This window comes from Monodelphis domestica, chromosome 6, assembly GCF_027887165.1.
Source record: "Monodelphis domestica isolate mMonDom1 chromosome 6, mMonDom1.pri, whole genome shotgun sequence".
In the NCBI taxonomy this organism is placed as follows: domain Eukaryota; kingdom Metazoa; phylum Chordata; class Mammalia; order Didelphimorphia; family Didelphidae; genus Monodelphis; species Monodelphis domestica.
In genome coordinates this window covers 180,599,880-180,621,546 of record NC_077232.1, presented here as the reverse complement: position 1 = coordinate 180,621,546, position 21,667 = coordinate 180,599,880, and the positions used below count along the sequence as shown (strand labels likewise).

The window sequence follows — 21,667 nt, the reverse complement described above, 5'->3', positions numbered from 1 at the left end:
TTATTTGGGCTTTGGGGAGTGGGCTCTAATGCACCTCACAAGTAGCTTAGTGGACAAAGCAACTGGACCTGGAGTTAGGAAGACCTAAGTTCAAATCCAACTTAAGACACTCACTAATTATGTGACCCTGAGCAATTTACCTTACCTGTGTGGCTCAGTTTTCCCATTATTAAAGTGTGAATAATAACATTTGCATGCTAGGGTTATTGAAGAGATCAAATAAAATCTTATTTGTAAGGCACCTAGCACATAGTAGGCACTTAATAAATGTTGGTTTCCATCCTTCTTTAGGTTTCTGTGTAACATTGGGGTGTGTGTTGAGGGTAGGGGGTGTCTTTTTAGCTTTAGCTGCTGGTCACCACCTCCTCTGGTCAGTGCCACAATGCAAGAATCTCAAAGCTTGGTGCCAAGTATTCACACTAAGGATGATTTGGACCAGTGCAAGCAGCAATTTTGCTTCATACAAACTTTTCACAATTGATTAAAAAATAAATAAATGGTTCAGGTGTGTTAAAAACCTGAAAACTGCTTACTCTGAATACATAAATAAATAACCAAAGTACATGTGCGCTGAACTCGTGACAGGACCAATATCAGGAGCGGGTACGCGCTTTCCTCCTGCAGCAAGGATGCAGCAGCTCTTGGTTTTCCTTTAAGGGTAACAAAGCTGTCTGGGATGGGGGTAGGTGGGAACCCAAGTGGCCTGTGTCTCTTGCTTGACACAGATTTCTGGTCACTTAGAACATGAAAAGTCCCACCCATACAGTCAGCCCCAATTTGCTGGACTCCTTAAGTGATTTACCCTCTACCCTGATAAGCATGAAGGACTGTGTGACTCCAGAAGCTAATTGCCTCTGTTACCTTCCAAACTGCCTCCTGTGCTAGAATGTAACCCTGCATCCCTGATGGAGTGCCACTCCCTTTTTTCTTGTCTTTTTGTTTATTTCTTTTTATTTAAGTATTTTTGCATGGTTACATAATTCATGTTCTTTCCCTCCCCCTCCCAGAGCTGACAAGCAATTCCACTGCGTTATACATGTATTATCTGGGGTGCCAATTCTGCTGGACTAGTTCAGGATACAGGATCTAGTTTTGCTTGTTCTCTTAACAGAAGCAGAATTTCTTCTGAGTGTGTTCTCTTTGGCTTTATGGCTAGTGTTCAGCCACTTTTCTACCAGCAATATTTTCGTAGCCAGTTGTTATTGTTAGATTTTGCTAAATAGCAATTGATAAATTAATCACCAAGTTTTTATAAAGCATCTACTTGGTACCAGTCACTGTGCTGAGAGCTATGGATTTGATCTACTTTCGGGGCAGCTATAGGTGGCTTGGTGAAGAGAGAGATGGTCCTGGAAACAGGAGGTCATAGGTTCAAATCTGGCCTGATACTTCCTAACTGTGTGACCCTGGGCAAGTCATTTAACTCCAATTGCCTAGCCCTTATCACCCTTCTGCCTTGGAACCAATACTTAGTGTAAATTCTAAGGCAGAAGAGGTTTTTTGTTTTTTGTTTTTTAAATAAAAGTTATTAGTTCAAATATAATGAATGAAATGATCTCTACTTTCTAGGACCTGACATAGCCCTACTTACAAGGACTTGGCATTCTAACAAGAGAGACAAAAATATAATGTGTGTGTGTGTGTGTGTGTGTGTGTGTGTGTGTGTGTGTGTGTAGAAGGAGAAGTAATACAAAGAAGTACAAAGTGGTGAAATAAAAAAAATTGAGGAAGATGATGTTGACTGTTGGGGAATCCAGAAAGGCTTCATGTTGGGAGAGCTTCATGAGCTATGTTTTAAAGAAATATTAGAATTCTTTGAGGCAAAAGTGAGACAAGGGTACATTCCAGCCCTAGATATGATGGCCAGTGCAAAGTCATGAGATAAGAGATTCTTTGTTGGGTGTGAAAAATAGAACAAGTCACTTTATCTGGATTTAAAGTGTAAAAGAAGTAATGTCCAGTGAAGCTGGAGAGATGGGTGATTGGGTTAAGGTTGTGAAAGGCATTGAAAAACTAAACAAAGGACATTATATTTGATCCTAAAGACAATGGGGAACCACTGTAGTTGCTTGCAAAGGGGAGAGACATGGTTAGATCTGAACTTAAAGAAAAGGTATGGAAGATGGACTTCAGTGAGGAGAGAAAGATCATGAACCTTGGAAACTAAAAGAATCATAATACTTTTGATATTATTATTTTAGAATTATATTTCTATTACACCTAAATATAATTACATATGATTATATTATTTCATAATAATTTATTGTTTATATTTCAAATGACAAGTATTAATTGTTCTTATCAATCTATCTGTTCTGCTATATGCCCATTGAGCAACCTAAAAAAATACCCATAAAATACCTATCTATCCAGTCTGCTATTCCCACATTTGCTGTGTCCAAAAATGTATAATAGAGTTGTTGTATGTTTTTAGTTCATCACATCTCTATCTGGAGTGTGTCATATTTTATCATCATCCTTTTTGACTGCATGATCATATTTCTAATATTTTCAGGATCATTTTTCCTCTATAATGTATCAGGCTAAGGAAGAAATTGTCTTTCAGATCTTTGAATGAGGGAAGAGTTAATAGCTAATCAAGTTTTAGAAAGGATCACAAAAGATATAATTACAAATATGGATAAAATAAAATTAAACAATTTTTTGCAAGGATGAATTTTATGGAGTAAAAAATAGAAGGAAAACAGGTAACCAGGGAAAAAAATCTTGCAATGTTTTTGACAGAAGTCTTTATGAGGAACTGATTCAAATTCTCAAGTATTAAAAGCCATCCTCCAATATGTGAACTGAAAAGAGTATAAACAGCAGCTTTCAAAGGAAGAAATCCATGCTATCAACAATCATATGAAAAAATTCAAATTAAAATAATTCAAATTAAAGGTGACATTGCATCTGACATCCATCAGATTGGCAAACATTCAGTTATCTATAGTTATATTTATACAATCCCTGAGTGAATCTTTAAAGATACACTCCAGAGTTTCTTTTAGGTTTTTGATTATTTTGAATGAGCTTTCTCTTTCTAGTTTTTCTTGCTGGATTTTGTTTATGTGTAAGAATGCTGATGATGCGTGTGGATGTATATTGTATCCTGCAATTTGTTGAAGTTAATAATTATTTTACTTAATTTTATCTTATTCTCTAGGTTTCTCCAAGTACACCCTTATGTCATTCACAAAAGTAATAGTTTTGTTTCATCTTTGCCCATTTGTAATCCCTCAATTTCTTTTTCCTGTCTTTTTGTCATAACTAACATTTCTAGTACTGTGTTAAACAGTAAAGCTGATAATGGGCATCTTTTGTTACCCTGATCTTATAGGAAAGACTTTCAACTTTTCTCCATTAGATATAATGTTTGCTCTTAGAATTAGAAGATTATCATTTGCTCTATTAATAAATTTAACATTTATTACTAAGATCTAGGATTTTTAAAGGAATTTTTGTCAATTTTGTCAAAAACTTCTTCAGCATCTATTTATGTAATCGATTGTTTTATTATTTATAATTTTAACATGATTTATTATGTTTATAGTCTTTATGTCAAAACACCTCTGCATTCATAGTATAAATCTACTCTGGTCATAGAGTAGAATCTTTCTAATATGTGTTGTAGATGCTTTGCTAATATTTTATTTGAATTTTGGTCTGTAGTTTTCTTTCTCTGCTTTCCCTCCCTGGCTTAAGTATCAAGAATATATATTCGAGGCAGCTATGTGGCTCTAGAGACAATGGTTCTGGGTTCAAATGTCGCCTCAAAACATTTCCTAGTTGTGTTACTCAGGGCAAGTCACTTAGCCTCTGTTGCTTAGCCCTAACCATTCTTCTGCCTTGGAACTAATGCACAGTATTGATTCTAAAATGAAAGATAAGGGTTTGTTTGTTAAAGGACTACATATGAATGAAATTGGAAGGCCTTAGCTTTTTATTATTGCAAACAGTTGTGATTTATGTATAACTGGAATTATTATGAATGTTGGATAGAATTTATTTGTAAATCCATTTGGTCCTAGAATTTTTACTTTACAAGTTCATCTATTCCTTCCAAAACTTCTTTTTTTAGGTATTGGGTTAATTAGTCTGTTTATTTCTTTTTTTGTTCATCTGTGTTTGTTGAAAGTAAATGGAATAAGTTTATTGTATATAGTCTTTGCCTTATCAAGTCTTCCAGAGTGTCCTCCCAACGTGGGATTGCACTGATGGTGGCTAGAGCAATCACAAGAGCCATAGGTATAGAGGTAGAAGAGACCTTAAATGTCAGCTATTCTATCCCTTCCCCCATTTTATAGATGAGGAAACTATGGTAGCCTGCTCAAGGTCACCCTGGTAGAAAATTAGCAAGCTGGGATTCCATCCCATTAGTTTGGGTTCTTCCTTGTGAGAGTGGAAAGGACAAGGCAGATGAAAAGAATGCAGAAAACCTTAGCTCCACCACTTACTAACTGAATCCTCAGACATTTCACTTTAAAAAAATAGGTGATTTCTTTTCATTTTTTAAATTCTTTTTCTTAAGAAAGAATTTTTCTTTCTTTCTCAAATTTCTTTTCTAAGCCCCCTCTCCTCATTTTATGCTAACATGAAAACATGTAAGATATGTACTAATAGATTGTAATGTAATTATTTTTAAACATTGAATTCATATTGTTTTATAATTTATGTTCCTATTAAGTACATTTTATTTTTTTCAATCTGATGATCTTATGAATGTAGGTAAAAAATAAATTGCTTTTGCCAGTGTAACCGTTCACATGCAGCAAAATAAGAAACTGTATATTTACATAAAGGTGAATCGGTGTTGCCAACAATAGTATCTGGATGACTAAATTTGTCACTTCTCTCTAAATGTTGTAGGCAGTGTCTGGAAACCGTCTGTTTTTGACTCTGGAATAATTATTCAGCTTCTCAAGCTCAAATGAATATTTGAAAAACTTTATTTTTGACCAAAAAAAGGAAGAAAATAAGTAAAAAAATGTAAATGGAAAAATTCTTCAAATTTGTTCTATATGTTATCGTTATTATTACAGACCTGCCATCATGTGCAGATTAGCAAATTTTCTGCAATTTGTAGTCAGAACTTGTCCTAGCATGGAGAGATTAAGTGATTTACCCAGTCACATGGCCAGCATCGGTCTGAGGCCTCACTTGATGCCAAGGCTAGTTCCAAGGCTTGCTTTATATTTACTTAGTTTTGGTGATTTTTAAATCCTTTGTATTTTAATAAAACAGCTCTCCTCTCTAACTCAAAAAAATGTCTTTGCTCATTTAAGAGTGAAAAAGGAGGATCCAGATGCATTTAATGTAGAAATCAGTGTAATTGTACTGCCCTAGAAATCTAAAAGCCAAAGAAATGTCTTTACTTGCTAACTTAAAACCTTATGCTGAATGAACTTTCATATTTCTTTTTAATTATAATAGTAAAATGTAGTACTTACTTTTCTTTCCATGAGATGCAGTATGGCAGGGTAGATATAGTACTGGTCATGGAATCTGAAAAATCAGGTTTCATCTCCTGCCTCTGATACATACTAGCTGTGAGACCCTGTGAATCAATTATCCATAGTGCCCCAAATGAAACCCAGAAGTTATGAATAAGTTGATTATCTTTATCAGTAAAGGAACTATCTAAACCTAGAGCTGTTAGTTCTATCCCTCATTTCCCTCTTCCACTTCCCCCAACAATTGTAGGATGGAAGAGCCAAAAGGGAGTAGAATAATCATCTAATTCATTTAGTATACTCATTTTTACAAATGAAGAAATGATGGCCCATTACTTTGGAGACTGAAGTTTTAAAAAATAGTGTCTGGTTTACAATATCAACTTCTGAATTTTTTCTGTCACAAAAATGTATCACTATAATTAAAGATGTGTCATCATTATCTGGAAGAAAATATAAATGAGGAGTTTATTCCATTCTTCAAATTCCTTTTTCCATGTTACTACTTTTAAAAAAAGGAGCTGGAGAGAGGAATAGTAGTTTGCTATTCAGTTTTGATTTCTTTGATATGGTACACAATGTTAATATGATTTTAGTAAATACTTTCATGTGCACAGTTCAGCAAAAAAGACTTCATTTCTCTGAGGGTCCAGTGAAATGACAGAGAGCATGGAACACCTTGGGATAAGCAAGTTCTACAGCATCGTCTGCTGCTTCTGAGGACTGGAATATAATGGCCGCATCCAATTCAAATGTCTTCTACAAGAATAGACATAGGCAATTGATCAGTTTACTTTTCCTAAAGAAACTTCTCAGCTTTTGTGTAATAGAAAAGGTTTTTTTTTCCTTGAAAAGGTTAAAAAAAAGTTCTAATCAACTTCTGTACATTATGTAGAACTTCATTTTCTAAACTCCGCAAAAGAAAGTTCCATATTTAATGGGAAATCATGAATTATTCCATTTATTATCTACTTCCTCCTTTCAAAGACATGATCTGGATAAAAGGCGGGGTGAATAATTTCAAAAAATACAATACATTTTTAATGGGAAGGTGCAAACTACAGATTCTCATGACTATTAGCAAGTGTAGAGGAAACAGAATTTTACTTGCAAAATCCATCAAACTCTTGCAAAGGTAAAATATACGACATACTGAATAAAAAAGGAACACAGTGAGCCGAAGTTTTCTTTTTTAATGTTGCTTGTTGTTTTTACTAACTTTTCATCTTTAGATTCTATAGCCTTCATTTCCAAATGAAAGCTTTAATTTAGGTGTCATTACATGAAGATTTGACAATTCTATTCAGATGGACCGAGATCAAGTGAAACAGTATACATTTTTTAAAACGTACATTGTTCTTTATGAAGTGAGATTCCCATTTTGGACATAATAATGTTATTTACAAAGTCTTAGTGAATATTAACTTCTCTTGAATGAACAGTTAGCCAGATTTTACTAATATTATTATCCAAGGGGAGTAATATTTTATTATTACAGTTTAATCATAAAAATGATATCATCATGCCATATAAATGAATACATGTATGCATATTTAATATATATGCATTTTGATATGTGTTATACATAGTATAAATATATGTAATTTGTGAAACTATCTTATATGTAATTTGTGAAACTATATTATATGTAATTTTTAATATGTCACAAATGACATATGTTCTCTTTGGTTTTCATAGGGGTTATATGTTCTCCTTAAAACAACCATTCTTCTGTATTTTAGAAGCATCGTTTGCATATTTAAAATGGGGGCTAATTACAAATCTTTGCCGGTCCCTGAGGACCTCAGTCAGGCTGATAGTGTTTACTTTGGGTTTCTTTTTGATAAACTTTTATTGACATTTTAAATCACAGTAATTTCTATATATGCCTAATACAGATATATAACAACTTAAGTAGAAATATGTGGCCAGTTAGCTAGAATAGTTATATCCAATCTGCTTAATTTGTGGTACTTGTCTCTCTGAGTCGAATTGTTTTATTTTACCTCAGGTGTATAGTAATTTGAACAGGATGTATCCATTTCATTTTTTGATGGTTTTTTTTTGTCATTTTTGGTGACAATTGGTTGGGCATGATGAGAATTTAAATCATTTTAAGTTATTTCTCAAAGTTTATCTTTGGTTTTGTAGAAGCTGTAAAGTCGAAGTGATTTGAAGTGATAAATGAAAAGAATAATTAAAAAACCTAGCATGAAGGTATAGTTCAGCTGAGAATGTTTTGACATGGAGCAAATGTGCTACCAGTTTGGAAGGCTTTTCTCTGAAAAGGATTCTTAAATGAGACTGCTTTCCTACATTTCCACGTGGCACATTCATTTTGAAACATTCCAGAAGAAAGAATCAACATTTCAGCACGAAACTGTTCATAGATCCTTGGCAGTGGTGTTCCTTTCTGCTTGTTTGGGTTTTTTGTGTCTTTGTGTAGATGATCAGTTAAATTTTTATACAACCCGTAATGTTTTTTGTTATAATTCACTGGTTTTCCACCAAGTATCTATGGAAAGCCTGTCCTTTTATGCATCTAATAAATAGCATGTGGTCTTACCTGTTAAAATGAAATAAATACTTTAAAAAACTGGCATGGCCATTTAACAACCAGAAAGGATCATTTGTGAATATTATGTTAATTATTCATTAATGTTGTTGATTAGCATAAGGGACATTTCTTGCTATTATGTACAGGTTGTTGATTATTAATTGATCGCATTTTGGTGCTTTTCCATTGAATTGGGATTACAAGAGTAAATGATTACAAATAACATTATCTAGAATACTATTTACCATAGAGAGACAAGGGCACTTTAAAATCAAAGATGACTTACAGACGGTATATCTGATTACAACATCCAGGGAACCTGGTAGCTGATTCATTAACACTTGTTGATATAGAAAAGGGGTGGCTAGTTGACTCATGATTTATGCTGGACTGAAATCATATTTAAAATGCGCCGTATGATGATGAATTTCAGAAATAATATTCCTCATCCTAGCAAATATCCCACATGCCCTAATACTAAGTTACTATTATTGAAATTGTTTAATATCTACTGAGTTCCACAAAACAGTTTAATTCTTTATGGAAAAAAAAAGCATGCCTCCTGGGGAGAACATTGATGTCATTCTTTAAGAGACAATTGACAATCCTATCTACACATAGATAAATACCGAGAAGTATGATTCCTCATCCTTTTGGTTGCTGTTGTTAGAATCTCAAAAGAAATACCAAGGAGATCTTCTTTTATAAACTGGTTTTCCAAATTACATTTTTAACAGTTGCTGTATATATGCAGATTTTGAATTTTAATAAACAATTCTGGTGATGCTTTCTTACTTTCATTGTTTATAAATAAAATCCTTGATTCTTCACAAATACCGAATTATTTTCAAATGCATAGCAGGTCTCTATAAGTACTTAAAGTAAAATAAACCAATATATTCATAAATGAATGAATGAAAAAATAAATATCCCCAAATGGAATTTTTAGTTATATGTATTAAAGCACTAGCATTTCAATAAAATTCCAAAAATCAATGTAGATTTTTGGATAGTTAGTCATATCCAGCACAAAAACAAACTGAATTGCAATAAAATTATTTCAGGGTGGACTTTCTACTGGAATGTGTTTTTTTTAATCAAGTTAATTATTAAAGTATAAATATTTTCAGAATGTCCCATTCATTTGGACACTAATATTATGTTTTATCTAAAATGATGTTTTACCAAATATAACAAATATACCTAAACCACCATATATAATAGAGACTCAAGTTTAAAATTGATGGTATTTAGAAGTATTAAAATGTAAAATGTTTTACTATCACTTTTTTAAGTTTTAATTTAAGAAACAATAAAATATAGTTTATCTGTCATTTTGTCTTTAATATTGACATTTTCTCATAAGATGTGTATGAATTTCAGAAAACATAAAAATCCCTAGTTTTTAAGGAATTTAAAAATATGTATTATTCATTCAATCTTAAAATGCTTATTTTAGTTGATACCATTTCATTTTAAAAGCTATGATTTGGGGTTATTGCTGCATATATAAAGACTTAGATTATCTATCTCGATGATGCAAGAACTATATATGTTCATTATTTTTCAATGATATCACCATAAAAATGTTTAAGGAAAATTGAAAACAATGTCAGTCTGAATGGTTAGTTGTAGGTATACTGTATGAAATGCTAATCACTTCCCAGTTCTACCATGCTTGAAATAGAATGAATTTTGTTTGTATGAGTTGGAATATTTAAAATATTTAAATTATTTTATAATGTTGAAAATAACCAGTGGATATAAGCTAAATTATTTCAATTGGGTATACTAAAATGAAAAATGAACAAATTTGCTTTTATACAAATTATCACATCTTCAAAGTATCTTTTGTATGTGTACTATGTAGTATACTCATCTAACATTGTGAATCAGATACATAAAGACTTATACGAGCTTTAGCTTAGATTTAACAACAAAAGAGAAAGAAAATAAGTCATTTAAGCAAGGCGCCCTAAAATGAAATTTTATTTGTTTGCCTACAGAATGTCTGAGTTCCCTTCCAAATATATGGGCATATATTTGTTTTGTGACAGACACAGTAGAATAGTTTACTTAGCTTTAAAATGAGCTGCTTTGTCATGTTATTTGTGTAATAATTAAAAATAATATTTGTGTTATGATTTGCTTGATCTGACTGCAGTTTTGCTAAATTTCCAGTAGATGCCCCCAGAGACCATTTCAACTCATTGATTAAGCTTTATGAGTCCATTGAAAGCTATACTTGTTCTTTGGAAATTTTTAAAAATTGTATTTTGAATCAAATTGAGGATTCATAGGAACTTAGGTAGGAATAACACAGTCATTAGTCATGATCACTGCAGAGATTCTAATAATTTGCTAAGAAACAAAAATGTATGTAATTTTTTTAAAAGAATAAATAAGAATTTTAGAATGCTTTATGTAAATCTTTTTTACATTTGAAGTCAATCTATTTAAAACTAACCCAGAATATTAATTCTCAACTTCTTTCTCTCCATACATTTATATGATGGGAGTAAAGTAAACATATTTCTACTTTTGCTTAAAATGCTCAAACGTGTGTGTATGAAATGTACACACACACATTTGTAATCTGATATTTACTTGCCTGTCTCTCAGATATCATATGGTTCTCTTTTCTTTATACAAATGACACAGCATCCGATACTATACTGTATATGAGGGTAAGGATAGTGACTGACTCTTTTCCCCAGAAATTATATTAACTGAAGCTATTTAAGTATTAATTTAAGAGTCAAAGTAATTATCCCTTAGGTGACTCTAATAACATTTATTCCTACAATATGAATGTAAGACAGTTATAACTCAAGCATAGATAAGCCACTTGTGAGTTATAAATATTAACATAATGGAATAAAACTATTATCATGACTCACAATTAGGTATTCACTATCTTTTCAGAGCAACTTTGTCAGTTAAAGTATAATTTTATGCTTCCCGTGTTAAGGTACAGCATATAATCATGCCGTCTTTGAAATAGTAGAGCCAAGAAGGAGATTCTTATGAAACCAGTATTTGTAGCTTCCCCTGTGAAGAATCATATCATGGACAAACAGGATTTGAATAACGTAGGATATGTCCTTTGGGTGTGTTCTGCATCTCCAGCTGAGAAACTGTTTGTGGCTTGTAGTCCTTTAGAAGATCCTTAACTGTTTTCATAAATATGTTACCACTCATTTTCTAAACTATAACCCAACTTTTAATTAAGAATTTAAATTTTTTAGCAAGGTTAGGAAGACTTCATGGAAGTTCCAGGATTTCAGAGACTCCTTAAAAAATGAAAGATAGTCCTTGAAGTTTTCCCTTTTTTTATTGACTGTTAAAAAAAAAAAAGGAAGAATTCAGAGAAATATTAGGAGATTACTATGGCTCATTACAAACTGAAGAAAGCAGAGCCAGAAGAATAATTTACATAATGATTCCTATGATGTAAGTGATGTCAAATGGAGAAGCAACAAAACTCTGGTCCATTACAGTGGTCCATATTAGATTTTTGTCAAAGATATAAAATAACTCTCCACAGCACTGGGTGTTGTTGTGATGGTGGTGGGGTTTTGTGTTTTATTTTGTTCTATTTTGTGTCTTCCCCTTTCCCCACCCTCCAAAGAAATTATTTTGTTAAAGGGGTTGCTTGGGTGCTTCTTGTGAAGTGTCTGTTGAGTCTGTGATAGGGATGGGAATTGAGATTAAACCTGTGGTTTAATTAATGACTTAATATAGTAATTCCCAGATAATTTAACTCCCTCCAATAATGCACTTTCTTTACAACATTTACTCTTAAAGCTACCCTAGGTCCCATAGAATAGATAGAAAAGAAAATATTTCAGTAAATTTTATTTTAAATCTTATCTTGTTCATGATGTTTTTATTATAAATTATTACATATAGATATATAGATATGATGTACATATTATATGTAGCAAATGATAAATTATCCCAACTCCACTTTGTACTGGAAGATGGACCAAGGATTTATCCCACTCTCCACACAAGCAAAATGTATTTCTATCATAATATATGATCTGCAATATATTATTTAATTGGTTATACTTTTCAGCATTTGTAAGGTTTTTCTGTGTTCTTGTATGTGTTTAGATTTTCTTATGTGGTTTTAAGCTATAAACTCCTGGGTATGAGCTCTTATCACAGGATCACATCACTTAACTTATTTCTTATACATGCCATTGGCTTTTTACAATGTTACATATTTTTATGATTTCTTCATAATTTTATCTAATTATAAACTTATTGTATATTTCTTCTTTTGAAAACTCTTCCTCTCCTAAAAAAAGTTTTTACAAAATGAGCCTTCTTCTCCCTCCCAAGAGGAGTGGTATTGGAGTAGAGGTGTCCTAGAGTGACACTAATCCCCACCCTCTCTCTTGCCCCATATTGAATGGCCCTGAAGAACGGAATATAACCCAAAAATGATTATAGATTTAAAGAATCTTAAAAGGAAGACTTATATGATCGTAGCATCACAATTTTAATACTTACAGAGAGCATTTCAATAAAGTTCCTATTATGTAAATTTTTTTAAAATTCACAGTTCAATGAAAAGAAGAGATGTTTATTTTAAATATTTGCATCATCGTTAAGACCCAAAAGCCCAGTGGTTAATAGTGCCTGGCTGCCAGTGACTTACCGGGTTTTCTAGAAACTTCAAACATCTGAGTGCTGGCCAAATCAAATTCTACCAAATGGTCCACTTTTAAAAAGAAATGTAAAGACAGTTAGCCTGGGGCTTCCTTGCTCTCCCATATTTTTGGTGACTGACACCGTGATAGAAGTTCAAAATGTTTGTATGGAATAGTCTCTGAATCATACCTCAAAATGGGGAAATCACAATAAATTTGATGATCTAGCACTCGATCACTTAAGTCTATGCAGTCTTGAATATCCTAAATTCTTTTATAAGTTGCTGGCTCCTTATCCCAGTATAGCCTCAGGCACCTGCAATAGCCTAGATGAGTAGGTCCTATGTTTCATTTTGAGGGTAGATGCTCAGTATTCTCATCCTTTGCAAGAAGTTACAATTTCTGTCAGATTTTACTTCTGTAGGGCAGGCTCATTTTTTAAAAGCTTTTGTAGGGGAGAAGGGGCTTTCAAAAGAAGAAATAATAAGTTTATAATTAGATGAGAAATTATAGATATTATGAAAAATTATAAAATTACAAAGTACTAACAGTCCAAATTAAATTTAAATTAAATATCAGGTCTTTCATAGGCTACAAGTATCATAGGATTTACAGCAAGAGGGACCTAAAAAATTCTCTTGTCCAAAATACTCATTTTACAAATAAGAAAACTAAGGCTCACAGGAGGGAAATGACTCATCTAGGATCACACAAGTAGTAAGTTGGGAGAGTACGGGGTCTGAACCCAGGTCACCTGAGTTTAAAAATCCAGCACACTCTTACCTCTTTCACAATTTTCATAATTTCTTGCCAAAATTTTCATTTTTATTTCACTTTATCAAGAGCAGGGATATAAGTGAATTCTTATGATACCTACATTATCTAATTTGTCATTCTCGGTCACCGAGAGACTACCACTAACCTACATTATCTAATATTGAAACATGATTCTGTTTTTATCCTTTAAAAAAGATAAAAAATGAAACTACTTAATAAAGACTAAAGGAACTCTTGTATAGACACGGAGGAATAACAATCAATGAATTAAGGATTTCTTTGTTTTTGTTACCAAGGAGAAATATTTGTTAGCTTAAAACCCTATGAACAATATTACAGATTCCAATAGGTAATAAGAGTGATAGGACATGGATCATTATTCTGAAATGTAGTATCTTTGAATCTATTTGTCTATAGAAATTAAAACACATGTTTTATTCTCTTTACTGAGTCTCAATAACTTTAACCAAGGTGTAATGCCTTATTGAAAACAAATGATTATCTGGTTTGCTTCAGGTATAGATTATAAGAAAACCTACTCTGCTTAGTAAATTGCTAATTGTTCTTTCTTGCAAACAGATAGACAAAAGTGTCTTTTTAACGGATCAGGCATGAAATATAAGAGAACAGAATGTGTGTGTATGTGATGTGTGGACACTCCAGAATGGAACCTTTGCTTGGAACATAATTCTACTAAGAAATATTTTCATATATTTTCTAAAACTAGCTTTATTAATGGTTCACAAACCCTTAGCCAGGAGGGATCTTAGAAATCTTGTTTTATAGATGAAAAGACTGACTCAGAAAGATAAGATGACTGGCTCAAAGTAAATACAGTTAATTTGTGGCAGATTCAGTAGAAATTAAGTTTTCTGGCAACCTGTTCTGTTTGTCTTCTTTTTGTTTTATTCTTTTTAAAAAAAATACTACGTTTTTGTTGACAAAAATAATTAAAGGTGCAATGGAAAAGGAAGGTCTAGGAGGTTCTATTGGATAGGAAATCAGATCTGGAGCTGGACAGTCCTAGGTTCAAATTTGGCTTAAGATACTTCCTAACTGGGTAACCCTGGGCAAGTCACTTAATCCCCCATTTCCTAGCCCTGACCACTCTTCTGCCTTAAAACCAATAAACAGTATTGATTCTGAAAGAGAAGATAAAAGTTAAAAAATACAATAGGGAAAAGAATAAACATTTATCTATAGATTCTATTAAGTGCTAGGCACTGTGTTAAGTGCTTTTTTTTTATGTGTATCATGTTCTTTCCATTGGAACAATTTACAATTGAAAATTAATTACTACATTGTCTATATCTCCAACAGCTTATCTGTCTTTCTGGGTCCCCTTTTGAACTCCTTATGTATTTGGGAATAGCCTGTCAAGCATTTATAAAGTGCCTACTGTGTACCAGGCACCACATGTATTAAGTGCTAGGGATACAAAAACAGGCAAAAGATAGTTCTTGACTTCAAGGAGCTTATAGTCTAATGACAAACATAAACACAAGCATGCTATATACAGAATGAATAAGAAATAATTAATAGAGGGATGACACTACAATTAAGAGATATAGGAAAGAGCTTTTGAGGGAATTTGAGATTTAGTACAGTCATTTTTGTATATTTGGAGTGGGTAGTTCTGCTTTTCCACTTTACATAAAATAAGTAATTTTATATCCTTCATATTTTATTTTATTTTTATGTATGGTTATAAAGTTTTGTTAGCCATTCTCCATCTGTTGAACTCTTAGATTATTTCCACACATCTATATTTACAAATAATACCATTATATATTTTTATCAATTAGGATAAATCACTAATAATGAGATTAATGGGTGGAAGAAAATTATTGTTTATGATTCTTGTATACCACCATATTCCCTTCCAAAAAGTTTCCATCAGTTTACAATTCTGCCAGCAACATGAGCTTTATTTACCTTATTCACTGTAACTATGAGTTTTCTATATTTGCCACTTTGATGGTTATGAAGTAGTTTGTATTTCCTTTAAATATCTAGATTTATTACTGCTCTCATAATTACTGTTGAATTCTCTTGCAATATTTGGGAGATAAGAATAGCATCTGCCTCATGTTCTAGTATAACATGATTTTACAATAGTTGTTTGGGGTTTTTTAGCTTTTTTTCCTATTGCTACTTTGGTTTTAATACTTGGGGTATAGATCTGATTTTGAGTTGAAATAAAGGTAAATATGTTTGTGTTAACACATTTAATGAAATAAATATTTATAAGGTATAATGAAAATGTTAAATGTTTGAAACATAATATACTATAATATACAGTAGTATATTGCTAATTATTAATTATACCAAGATGTATATTTCTAATTATAAATTATTATAGGTATATATTACTAATAGAATATATATAGTAGTAATACATGCTAATAATATATGGTAAAATATTTTAATAATATGTAGGAATATATTGCTATCTTACAGTATATGTGTAATAATTGTAGTATATGTAGTAATTCATTATGGCACATATGTACTAATTTAAGCATATGTTTAGTAATATAACTATATATATCAGTGATATATTCTAATATTATGTAGTAATATAGCACTGTATTAATATACATATAACAATAATATGACAATATAGTGACTATATAATAGTATAGTTGTATATTATCATATACAGTATGAACTAGAACTAAAATAATATAAATAATATGCCACAATAGAAAATGAATAATATATAGTAATTATTGTATTTTAGCAACATGTTACTGTATATGTCCATAGTATTCCATAATGACATGTTAATAATTAATTATTATATAACATATTACTATATTGTTCTGTATGTTATATCATATTTTTGTATTAACTTCATGACCTACATTTGTCTAAATTATTTCCATGCTGATTTTTCTCCCTTTATTATTGTACATGAAGTTGCCATGGATTAATTAAATGTAATTTTAGCTTTGGAGCTCCACAATGCTCATTACTAGTTGTGAATACCTATTTAGTTGAAAATTGATTCTAAATACTGGTAATTCCTTAAGTCATGAAGCAGTGCCCAAAAAAGTATTTTGTAAAAAGCATTTTGGAGATTGGTCATGGAAGATATAGGAGAGTTACAGTGAAGACAAGTATTATATCAGTTAATCTAAATATTCAGTTGATCCCCATAAATAATGACTCCAGGGTAAATTGAAATCCAACTATGTAATATTCTCTTTTGAAAATGATAAAATTAATCCTTTTATTACTGTGAATATGATATTTTAGTGGAATAATTTAGTATTAATTCATCATAGTATCTTTCTGAATGTAGAAAGTGTTTTTGAAATTAGATGTCAATTTTGAAACTGTCACATTATGACTTTAATTCCAAGTGAAAATAGGAAAAAGACAATGGCAAAATAATATGCAGCAATGGTGTTTCTTGTAACTCTTGTATTTCTGACAATATTTTTGAACTGACTCTTCATTTCAGCCTGCAGAACTTTTTAATGTATCTGACAGGTGTTGTTCAACTTTGGTCTGTTGTATAATTTTTCCTGTGCTCACTTTTTAGAGGTAGTTCATCTCACACTTCAAAACAGGAGTCATAAAATGTATGTGCCTTTTGAACCAATATTTTTATGTACTAGGAATATGAATTGTCATAAAGAAAAAAAATTCTCTCAAAAGCTGCTCCGTTTTGAATCCTATGCTTCTAAGATATTATGATCTTCCAAAATATTTTCTTTTGGGGGGGAGGGGAAACAAAAACAACCCGTGATTTGATTGCCAAAGGAAATTTTTATAGAAGCCAAATCACAAGTCTCTCTTGGATCAGAAACCCCCCTGATTGGATCCTGTCTGCCTAGCAACGTACAGATTTAGTGAGCAGCCTAGAGTCCTGAAGGCCATGTAAAGGACTTATCCAGGATCACACAGCTGTGTGTGTGTGTGTGTGTGTGTGTGTGTGTGTGTGTTTGTGTGTGTGTGTGTGTCAGTGGCAAGACTTGAATTCTGTTCTTCCTGATCATGAAACTGCCTCTAATCACTTGCACCATGTAACTGAAGAGAACTGGAAAACCCCCTAAACACCTAGAATTTTAGAAATATTTTGAAACATTCTATTTCCCAATATACAGTAGCTGGGAGATGTTATATCACTTGGTGAGATTAGCTGACCTCATAAGAATTGCCGAGTTTGCCTAGCTTCTAACATCTTATATAAAAATGAAAGATGGGAAGAAACACAGAGAAAGGAAGAAAGACAGACAAGAGAGAGGCGACTAGGAGAGAAGAGAAGAGAAGGGAAAGAAGAGGAGAGGTGAGGAGAGCTGGGAAGAGGAGAGGACAGGACAGGACAAGACAGGACAGGACAGGAGAGGAGATGAGAGCTGAGAAGAGGAGAGGACAGGAGAGGACAGGACAGGACAGGACAGGACAGGACAGGACAGGACAGGACAAGACAGGAGATGAGAGCTGAGGAGAGGAGAGGAGAGCTGAGGAGAGGAGAGCTGAGGAGAGGAGAGGAGAGAAGAGGAGAGGAGAGCTGAGGAGAGGAGAGGAGAGGAGAGGAGAGGAGAGGAGAGGAGAGGAGAGGAGAGGAGAGGAGAGGAGAGGAGAGGAGAGGAGAGGAGAGGAGAGGAGAGGAGAGCTGAGAAGAGGAGAGGAGAGGAGAAGAGAGGAGAGGAGAGGAGAGGAGAGGAGAGGAGAGGAGAGGAGAGGACAGGAGAGGACAGGAGAGGGCAGGACAGGAGAGGACAGGACAGGAGAGGAGGAGAGGAGAGGAGAGGAGAGGAGAGGAGAGGAGAGGAGAGGAGAGCTGAGAAGAAGAGAGGACAGGACAGGACAGGACAGGACAGGACAGGACAGGACAGGACAGGACAGGACAGAAGATGAGAGCTGAGAAGAGGAGAGGAGAGGAGAGGAGAGGAGAGGAGAGGAGAGGAGAGGAGAGGAGAGGAGAGGAGAGGAGAGGAGAGCTAAGCTGAGGAGAGGAGAGAAGAGCTGAGGAGAGGAGAGCTGAGAAGAGGAGAGGAGAGGAGAGGAGAGGAGAGGAGAGGAGAGTTGAGGAGAAGAGAGGAGAGGAGAGCTGAGGGGAGGAGAGGAGAGGAGAGCTGAGGGGAGGAGAGGAGAGGAGAGGAGAAGAGAGGAGAGGAGAGGAGAGGAGAAGAGAGGAGAGGAGAGGAGAGGAGAGGAGAGGAGAGGAGAGGAGAGGAGAGGAGAGGAGAGGAGAGGAGAGGAGAGGAGAGGAGAGGAGAGGAGAGGAGAGGAGAGGAGAGGAGAAGAGAGGAGAGGAGAGGAGAGGAGAGGAGAGGAGAGGAGAGGAGAGGAGAGGAGAAGAGAGGAGAGGAGAGCTAAGCTGAGGAGAGCTGAAGAGAGCTGAGGAGAGGAGAGCTGACAGCAGAGCAGAGCACAAGAGGGGAGGAGAGGAGAGATCTGGATTACCAAGAAGACTGCACCATCAGGAGTTTTGGTCTACCTTGTCCTTGCTCTTAGATTAGATGTGTGAGAGGCCAAGTGGCCCATTTCATCTAATCACATGTAGTATCTTCCCATCTCCATCCCACAAAGTACCAAGGTTCTACTTTTAATTACTTAAGGCTAATAATATTGTAGGATTAAAACAAGTTCTTAAGTGTCCCGATTCTCATTCCTAGCTACCGGAATTCATACAAGAAGAACATTTGTATAGACATGCTCCAACATGGCCATCATAAATCCTTCTGTGAGCTCTTCTTCCTGTTCAACAAGTGGCACAATTTGAGGGAGATCGGAGGGATTCGGTCTATCTATTGGCTTCAGACACCCCTGGAGCTTCTGCCCGATAAACTGGACCAATTGTTCTTCTTCCTGACCAAGGCTGAAGATGCAGAGCTGGCAGGTAAGCCTAGGCATCCGGGGGAGCTGGAGCAGCTTTGAGCTACTGCCTGAGGGGATTCATAGAGGGATTAGAAACATTAGGATAATTTAGCACATCTCAGCCTTAGTCAAGTGGATTATAGACAGAGGAGGGGGAAGGGGAAAGGAAGAGAGGAAAGAAGAAAGGAAGGAGACATAGAGACAGACAGAAAGAGAGAGGCAGAGACAGAGAGAGGAGACAGAGGAGAAGAGAAGAGAACAGAGGAGAGGAGAGCTGATTACCCAGAAGCCAAGGCACCATCAGGCGTCTTGGTGACATGGTTAGGAAACCAGAAAAATAAATTGATGGTGCTTTGAGATTTCACTAGAACCTTTCAAAATATCAGTGGCTTTGACTACACCTCAGTTATGTGCTCTGCTGTCATTTTCCTTCATCTATAACTCAGCTATTGATTTTGACCCAATTTTGTTTATTTCCAGATGGAATTTCATTTGGATATGCTGCTTTTATTTTTTTACACCATATATTTTCAGGGCAAAACCCCAGAGTCTTGCTTTTTTTAATCTCAGAGTTTCAAGATAAAAGTAGTCAACATAATGAGGGAAAGTTCTGATTCACTTTCAGTAGAAGCCTTTTGTGAATCACTTTGGTTTCCATGTCATAAATTCTGTGATGTGTTTGAGGGTTTTTTCCTGATACTTTCAGTGATTTTTATATAATATTGATGTACATTGACTAAAGAGCTAACCTCATAGTGAGGAAGGTTTGAATTCAAGCCTTATGTCTGACAGCATACTGTAAACCTTAAAATTTCCCAGACCCTACTTTATAAGATTGGATTAAGACCATTTCCCATTTGGGCAGTGAACTTTACTTAAAACAGGAATGTGAGAATTCTACTTTACCTACTTGGGTCTGCCCTAGGGGAAGATAAAGTTGTAAACTCTTTTCTGAACAATGAAAAGTACTTAAACCCATACTTTTCTTAAGCTAAGTACCTATAAAGGTCAAGCAACTTGAGAATTTACAAGGAACAAAGAACTGGAAAACTTACTCAGAGCTTTCCTGGTGTGAATTTCTCAAAAATCCACACCTTCTTAGGTGTGGACTAAGAATGGGCGGTCCTTTAGAAACATCTACAGTGATTGGTAGATGTAAGGACTTAGGGGAGGTGACAGAGAAGATTTTGCCCTTAAAAATAAGAGCTCAGGGAAGAGCTGGGAAGTCATTCTGAAATATTCAGATTGGAGAGACTCATTCTGAGGAGACTGATTCTGAAACATTCAGATGGAGGAGGGAGCTGGTGAAAGCAGCTGAGATGCTGGCCTGGTGTCATTAGAATTCCTTACTTAGACAGATCTTATGGTGAGTTATAAAAAACTGACTGATTTCTCTTTTAAGACTCATGTCTAGGCCATATTGGCTTGAGGTCCTTCATACTTATTCCTTTCTTACTCTCTCTCTCTTTCTTTGATTACTCATTGTATTGTTAATTAAAATCTCTATAAAACCCAATTGACTTTGGTATTTGAATAATTGGGAATATTTCCTTGGTGACCACCTTATATTTGATTTTAAACCCAAGACACTGTAGTGAAACATATTTCTGCGGCCAAATTTACTCACCCTCTCTTATATCTATCACAATTTATATCTTCCACTATTTTAATCACTACAATTTAAGACCTCAACCATTTTAAATCTCATAATACTGCCTGTGGGACCCTGGCAAAGTCACTAAACTTTTCAATATGTTGAGCCACTCTCTAAGATGACTATAAAATACAAAGCATAAATTAATCAACATTAGTAGGAGTTTCCTCACAGGGAGGGCCTTATACATATGAAATCACAGGAAAAAATAATGATGGTGATGATGATAATAAATTCTCTCTCAGTGGAATTATTCAATACTCATACACCTTGACTATTTTCTGGAAGAGACAAGAGAATGATACTATTCTGACTAGCCATGTTATTATGGCTGTTTGCTGGCTTGTAAGTTTTTTTTTTGTTTTTTTTTTTACTTTGGGATTCCCTATTTATGCAATCAGAATTTATTATCATTGAAATTAAGCATTTTTAAGCAGACCATTAAAAGGATGGTTGTTACCCAATTCATCAATCAGAGCTGAAAATTTATAACAACTACTATACAATCGAATTGGATTTAAGAAAATAGGAAAAATGAAAATCTAAATTACTAAGCAGATGGACAATAGATGAGTCAATAGATTTTAAAAGAATTTTAGAAAAGATTTATAACTGGATCTTTTTCAATGCTGACCTCTTTATTTGTATTTGAAATTATAATGAATAAAAATTCCATTCACATAATATGGTAGAAACATGTTTATTATGGAAAAGTGAAGGAACTTATCCT

At 34.0% G+C, this 21,667-nt stretch overlaps 1 protein-coding gene across 2 annotated transcripts in view; it reads left to right on the top strand.

Moving 5' to 3' along the window:
• The window catches only part of TTC29 (tetratricopeptide repeat domain 29), a 258,913-nt gene that overhangs the window by 22,750 nt on the left and 214,496 nt on the right, over positions 1-21,667 (top strand). For both annotated transcript variants that reach the window (XM_056802751.1, XM_056802750.1), the window contains one exon: positions 19,082-19,305. In XM_056802751.1, the coding sequence (XP_056658729.1) occupies positions 19,082-19,305 (224 nt within the window). The remainder of the gene's footprint in view (positions 1-19,081; positions 19,306-21,667) is intronic.